The sequence below is a fragment of the Gallus gallus genome, chromosome 5 (genome assembly GCF_016699485.2).
Source record: "Gallus gallus isolate bGalGal1 chromosome 5, bGalGal1.mat.broiler.GRCg7b, whole genome shotgun sequence".
NCBI lineage: Eukaryota > Metazoa > Chordata > Aves > Galliformes > Phasianidae > Gallus > Gallus gallus.
In genome coordinates, this window is record NC_052536.1 from 7,370,349 (window position 1) to 7,377,652 (window position 7,304).

General features: G+C 52.1%; 1 protein-coding gene across 1 annotated transcript; it reads right to left on the reverse strand.

The window, feature by feature from the left end:
- Positions 1–4,009: 4,009 nt before the first annotated feature.
- Positions 4,010–7,002, reverse strand: RASSF10 (Ras association domain family member 10). Its single transcript, XM_015286422.4, has one exon. It carries the CDS (start codon positions 6,888–6,890, stop codon positions 5,589–5,591), a length of 1,302 nt encoding a protein of 433 aa, XP_015141908.2. The 5' UTR covers positions 6,891–7,002; the 3' UTR covers positions 4,010–5,588.
- Between the last annotated feature and the right edge of the window lie 302 nt (positions 7,003–7,304).

A 7,304-nucleotide genomic window follows, 5' to 3' on the forward strand; every position in this document is an offset into this window, starting at 1 on the left:
AGCACGCACTTGATTCAACGTTAGGGAAACTGAGACACGAAAGAGAAATTTCTTTCAGCATTTTCATTGTGACAGTACCTAAAAGGCCACAAGTAGATGAGGCTTCCTTCAGCCAGCTGGCATACAACAGCATGGTACATCCCTTCATCAAATGCTTGTGCTCCAAGAGAGTTAATCTTGGAATAACTATTTGGGTTATTCTTAGAGCTGGGAACAGAACTTCTTACATCAGCTCACCACAGTAGTGCTACCCCACAAATAGGGTCTGAGGAGATGTGCCCATCACATGAGAACTGCTTGCCTTTCATATTAGGTGGAGGAGAAAACTTGGACAGTAGCTTGGAGATGCTTTTTCTTAATTAAAAAAAAGGCAATGACCAACAGTACGATGAAACAGCTGGTGAGAGTATGTCCTTAAACTATCATTACATAAAGAACTATAAAAAATACTGCTGAGCGTGCACGTAATGAGTTTTTGCCAAGGTATGAAAAGAAACTTCATGTTTCTTAGCAAGTAGGATCCTAATACTAATCTGTGGGGTCCCACCAATTGCAAGGGACACTGCTCACGAAGTCCAGAGCAGATACTGATGAGCAGAGGAGGACTAAGACGGCAGGAAGGAGGAAAAATACTATTGGGGTGGAATCTATTTTTTGGGTAGCACCAGTAGGCTCCTGGACTGCTATTGAAACAGAGAGGGGAGCTTTATTAAAACTTTCCAGAGAACAAAACTTTAAGATGTGTAGGCAACGTGTAAAAAGCCTGAAGAAAGTAGATTTTGAGGATATGTTGAAATGCCTTGGTAGAATTAGCACTGTACGCTAAGGAATTGGCAGCCAACTGCTTGTAGTGTTCTTCAGCATGTGAAGGTGTGTGAGAATCCACTTTGCATTAAAGGCTCTGCTCTGAGCCTTTTACACAAATGATGTATTCAATTAAGCAAGTAGCATTTTAAAGAGAATACTATTTGACAATTTTGCTTGAAGATATTGGGCTGATTTGTATACGGAGCCCAATTTTACTTGGAGTTCATTAAAATTTCCCTTTTTGTTAAGCTTCCAAGCTCATTTAACATTGTGAGTTTGTATAAAAGTAGTAACATCTGTGTAGACTCCCTGCACTTTGCAGTGCTCGTTTCTTTAAACTCTGTATGCCAGCTCAGGAGCAATAATATCAAGTGACTTCAAAGGGCAACTGCTCCCAACAATCAGCAATGGCTTATATTTCAACTCGGTAAGCAGCACAGCTCACCAGACCTGTTATTTCATTTCATGGCTTGTGCTGCTCTTTTCATGTATTGAACTCTGGTCCCAGCTCACTGCTAACTAGCACAGAATTTACTGAGGGTGAAGATGAGGAGGGAAAGGGGGGGATGGCTGTGTATGTCTGTCTGATTTTTTTTTTTCAAGTAAACCTGGAAGATATTTTTCACATAATCAAGCTTTATTATCCACTGCTTATTTGTTTTTCTTCTCTCACAGCTACTTAATTTCTTCCCCCATTCTTTCCTATTTTGAAACTAAGTTTGCAGGTTCTTTGGAAAAGGATCTGTCACTGTAAGTCAGCCAAGCTCTAATTTGACTGGCTATGTACTACTTCAGAATGAATGGTGGTAATTAATAGGTCATTCATTTTGCATTTCAGCGGTGTTCATTACAGTAAACGTATCCCCATACACACACACACACCTATTTAAGGCACCAAATGGTATCCCCACAAAGTGGTTATTCAAACTGGCAGGTCTCTCACATGTGCTAAGGACTAGAAATACATTGAACTTGACATGGAGCCTTCGTTCTGATAACATTGCTTGATAGCGGATTTCTGAAGCACTGTCAGGACTAGAAGATGGGTTACTTAGCTCAGTTCAGATTTCATATAGGTGAATGTGATTGATGTCAGTGAAGCTTTGACTCCAGCCTTCATCTTCCACTGGAAATCTTGTCTTCAGACTGAGTACAGGGCTATATGTGCAGTCAGAACTAAGCTTTAACCAGCATGCAAGCTAACATAAGATGGTGCATGTTGATGAAAGGCTGAGTTCCATCTTACCAGGTGTCTTCAATTTCTTATTTTCATCACCACACCATGTCACTGGCACGAGTGTTTGTGTCATTGTACATTGAGCCCCATCAGAGATTTCACCTGAGTTAAAGCCAATCCATTTTTTTTTATTTGGTTCACCAGCTGCTCCTGCAAACTCTTGTGTAGTCACAAAAGAAAATGGCATGTAGACCCAGAAAAATGTGGTGAAGGGCAGCCAACAGACAGGACTTGGGTAGCAGTGCTTGATTATACTTGCTTAAAGGATGCCTGAAACTTAACACCTGATTCTAGTCTGATTATTTCTCTCAAACAAAACTCCCTTTGATTTCTGTAGGATTGTCTGAGAAAGGCTGGGTGCCCTCTGTTCCTGCCTCTTGCTTGGGAAGCAGATAGGATACTGAATAGTGCAATGCAATGCTGGCCTATACTAAATAGTTCATGATGCTCTTAGTTTTGTTTTGTTTTTTTTTTCATTCTTGTTCCATTTATAGTTATATTTATCTTCTTGTCTGGTCTTTAAGATGAGAGAAAGATTAGAATGATCTTGACTCTCCAGAAGATGGAGATCTGGAGGGTGGAGCAAAAATTACAAACCAGGTATTGCTCTGAGATTTCACCTCTTTCTGTACAGTGCTGGAAAGCAGATTTCTGTCATGGTGTTGATCAAGGTTTTGGGTTTTTTTTTCTGCTGCTCTCACTTCCTTTCTCTCATAAATGGAAAAGAGAGGAAAAAAAAAATCCTGCCCTTCTACCTGTGATACGAAATAATCTTTCCTAACCCTTGGCTGTGTGCCAGGCTAAACCCTGCAGCCAAATTCCCTGTCAAAGCCAAGCATCCTGTGGCTTGTCTCTATTATCTAAGTGAAGATATGCAAGTCCAGAGAGGATGGGAAGGGAGAATTACCTGATCCAACGCAAACAGAGACTTCCTTTTCTATGCTAATGTTTTAATAGTTGTTTGAGAGAGAGGAATTTGTGGAGATGTTTGAATTCAGCCTGTGTGCAGGAACAAAATCTGATGCCATTCCACTTGCATCTGTAACTCTGCTTAAGTAGCAAGTAAATATACCCAATTTCAGCATGCAGTATTGGGAGTATGTGCCACTATGTGATTGTAGGAAGGCCTTGCAGCCCTTACCCAAATGTACAGGCAGCAGTGCCTGCTGCTGTGTTCTTAGCCCTGCCCTCATGGACCAGGGACCAGCAGATTGGCAGCACCATGAACCACTACTTTCTGGGGTGCTGAGAGCCAGAGCAGGCATTCCAAGGTGTCCTACCAGCATCTCCCTCAGTGAGTTGGAACCAGCATGTTTCTGTCCTGCTTATGGCTTTTGGTAGTTGAGCATACACAGGCAGACTCAGCTGTGCAGTTTTGGACTTCCTGGCTCCCGTCGCGTTGCACTTTACAAAATACCTGGCACGTGTATCAATAGCACAGTGACAGATGGCCTGTTGCAGCTTATTTCTCTAATATGCCTCTTTTTATTGCTTGGTGTGGCTAATGGGAGAACTTGCGTAAAGCAATTTCAAGTTTACTGCTTACATCAGTCACTGCAGAAGCCATCAACAGATGCTTGCATCACCCACACATTACACCTGCGCTGGTTAAAATAATGCGGTGTGGCACCGCAATTCCCCACCCCCTGACTTATTCTTCAGCTCTACTCCCATGTGTTTCTAATTGCAGAGCAAGGTGAAGTATCTAATGCACAGATGCCAACACTTCCCAGTGCTACTACACCGCACCAGCAGTGACCAGACACAAGGAATGCACGCTCTGCTTTCTACCTTGAGGAACCCTACAGGCACCAGTGAGCGCATGACGCTGTCATGAGGCATCCTGGAGCAGTCCCACTTGGTTCATCTTCTCACTTTGCAGAAGGATAAATGACACCAAGAGACAACAGTAAACAAAATCCCAGACCTCATATTTTTTTGATCACATTAAATTGGGAACACGCGTTTAGTCTTATTAAGAATTTTATTCAGTCTAAAAATAGGTTTTTAAATATATTCCCAAGATAGACTAAAACATGAAAGTTGTATGATCGGCGTTCAAAACAAGCTGCAGTTTGTTATAACTGAGACCCATTCAGCGGAATATCGTTCATCCAGACTTACACCATGCAGGGAACCTTACAGCACCACCAGATCCTCCAGCGGCGTTTCTGAGCGCCTCCGCGCTGCCTAACTGCGGTGTGCTCTGCTGTCCAGCAGAATGCTACCTGGGAGAACACAGCTCAGGAGCGGGACCTGGACTTGGGCTGAGGAAGCTGTGAGGTTTTTTTTGAGGTCGATTTATCCTTTATTTACGCTTTCTCCTCAGTAATGGAAAACTTTCATAAATAGCCTTAAATAAATGTCTCAGGAGTTTGAAGAAGTTCACGCTGTCGGTCAGGGCGGACTAAACGTTCTCTGGTCTCTCACTGCTTCAACTGTCTCCATAATTATTCCAAAAGAGAAATCCTGACATCTCTTACGGTACGAGCAGTTCATATATTTTCGGTAAGAGTTAAGCTGCAGAGAAAGATTTGGCGGTTAAGTGAAATGCATGTTACAGCTGATGCTACATTTATTTATTTTTATTGGAATAACTGAACAGATTAAGCTGTAGTGCAGCTAGGGCTTGAGTCATGCTTTTATCATTGTAATCTCTCGGCCTGATACAAACTGTGTTATTAAAAACGGTCGCTCAAGCTGATTCTGTACGTTGTTTGAGTACAGCCAAGCTCTGCCAGGCGGCAGCTTGCCTAGAACAAAACTGTGGTCGAAGGTGCTGTGTACGTAGGGCTCTGCTAATTACTTTCAATCAGTGTGTCACATGAACAGTGATGCTAATAGATATCGTAATGTCTTGAAAACAAAGCACTCCTATCTATGCGTAAGGAAAAGCACTACGCAGAGCTGGTTATTACAGCGTATTCATCTGTATTTTGCTTTAGTTTGCTCTTTCTGAAGAAGTGATTGATCACCCCTTTACGCTGCCAAAAGGAACTGCAGTATGCTCCCAAACCCTAGGCGTTAGGAGAGCCCGGCGTCAGCTTCGGTAGCGTGGGCACCTCTTTTCCTCGCTAGTTCTAAGCGATCAGCAGCTTTCGTGCCAGGGCCTTTTTGGCCGCAGCGGAGCGGGGGTTGCCGGCAGCCCGAGCTCTCCACCGTGCGCTGCTTTTGCAGCGCCGGTAATACCGCGCAGGGGCTGCGCGCTGCCCCGCGGCCAGCGTGCCCGCTGTAGCCTGAGCTACGGGGCGGGGCGGCGGGAGCCCCGGGAGCGGAAAGCCCGGCACGAAAACCTTAGGAGCGCAGCGAGCGCCGGGATTCCAAGAACGAGCAAACCTAGACGTGAGCGAAACGCGAGCGCGCCGCGGGTTTCTCGTGCTGGGCCGGGGACGGCACGGAGCGCGCCCGCTCGCTGCCTGCGGGGCGCCGCTTCCGACGCGTCCGCGCCCCGGAGCCGCGGCTCCAACCTCCGCGCCGTCGGCCCCCCACCTGTCCCGCGGCCGTACCCCGGCCGCTGCGGGCAGCGAGCGCGGCGCCGCGGGCGCTACACGAGGGACTCGCAGACGGGCACCGAGTCCGAGTCCTGGCTGTGCATGGAGCTCAGCCCCGTGTCCGAGTCCTCGTCGTTGTCGGCGCGGTCCTTGCGCAGCCCCGGCTCCGGCCAACCGCCCCCCGCCGCCCCTCGCGGCTCCGCCGCCGCCTCCGCCACGTCCAGGGTGCCCAGCGTCTCCAGCAGCCGCTGCAGCTCCCGCTCGCGGGCCTCCCAAGCCCGCTGCGTGCAGTCCAGGTCGCTTTTGACGGCCTCTAGGTCCGTGCTGAGCTTGAGGCCGATGTAGAGGCTGGTGCTCAGCTGCGTCTTGACCCGCTCGTGCTCCAGCTGCAGCTCGCCCTCGCCGCCGCCGCTCAGCTCGGTTGTGTGGCAGTCCGCCTCGGCCAGGCCGGGCCCCGCCGCCAGCTCCAGCTCGTCCCGCCGCCTCTTCATCCAGCGCTCGTTGAGCTCCTCCTGGATCTCGGCGGCCAGGTGCTCCAGCAGCTCCTCCTGCCGCGCCCGCTGCTCCTGCAGCTGCAGCACCTCCTCGCACTTCCTGGCGTAGTCGTCCTCGGGGCGGCCGGCGCCGGGCTGCGCCTCCCGGCCCGGCTCCTCGCCGCCGGCGCCCACCAGGTAGGTGTCCTGCACGTAGTTGACGCCGTGCCGCTTCATGCGGTCCAGGTGGATCTTGGCCTCGTAGCGGTCGATCTCGCGGTCCAGCTCTCGCAGCCGCTGGATCTGCTGCCGGATGGTGTGGTCCTGCGAGAGCACCAGGTGCACCAGCGTCTCCATCCTCTCGGCCGAGGAGGCCTCCCGGGCCAGCGGCTGCTGCCGCTTCTTGTTGATCTTGGCCAGCTTGCGGAAGGCTTTCCGCACCACCCGCCGCTGCCGCTCCTGCGTGAGCGCCAGGCTGGCGCGGGCCGCCCCCAAGCCGTGGCCGGGCCGCTCCCTGCTCAGCACCACCCGCGCCTCGGCGCTGCGCGGACCCGCGTTGGGCAGCGAGGCCTCGCTGCGCACCAGCACGAAGCGCACGTTCTCCTGCTCGTCGCCCCACGCCACCCACAGCCGCAGGATCTTCGTCTTGTTGGGCAGGATGCGCTCGAACCCGCGCCACTTCTCCACGATGCAGTAGGAGTGCGGCGGCCCCGACAGCATCCCGCCGCCGGGCTCGGGCGGCGCCGGCCGCTGCCGCCGGTGGTGGCTGTCCTCCAGCAGCACCCGCACCACGTCCGAGCAGGTGGTGCGCCGGGACAGCCCCGAGATCAGCTTCTCTTCCTGGCAGATCCACACCGAGATCTTCCGCTCCTCGGGCTCCATCGGGGGCGGCGGCGGCCGGCCGGCCGGGACCGCCGGCTCAGGGCTGGTCGGGCGGCCGCTCCGCGAGAGCGTTGGGCGGAGGCGCCGCGCCCGGCCGCAGCATGGCCGGGATGCCTCCCGCCCGCCTCCCCGCCCGTGCGCTCCGCCGGCCGCTCCACCCCTTCCTGCCCCGCGCCGCGCTCCGCTCCGATCCGCTCCGCTTCGCCCAGTGGGGCGGCCCCGCGCGGAGCCCGGCGCGGTGCGGAGCCCTCCCGCCGTCCGCGCTGTGTCGGGGCGCCGCCGCCGCCGGGTTTTCCTCTGCCACCACGTGGGCGCCCCCCGCGGCTCACGCCCCGGCGGGCAGCACCGCCCCGGCAGCCGCGTACGGCTCCGCGGGCGCGGAGAGGGAAAGGTAGGGCGCCGTCGCCTTTTCTT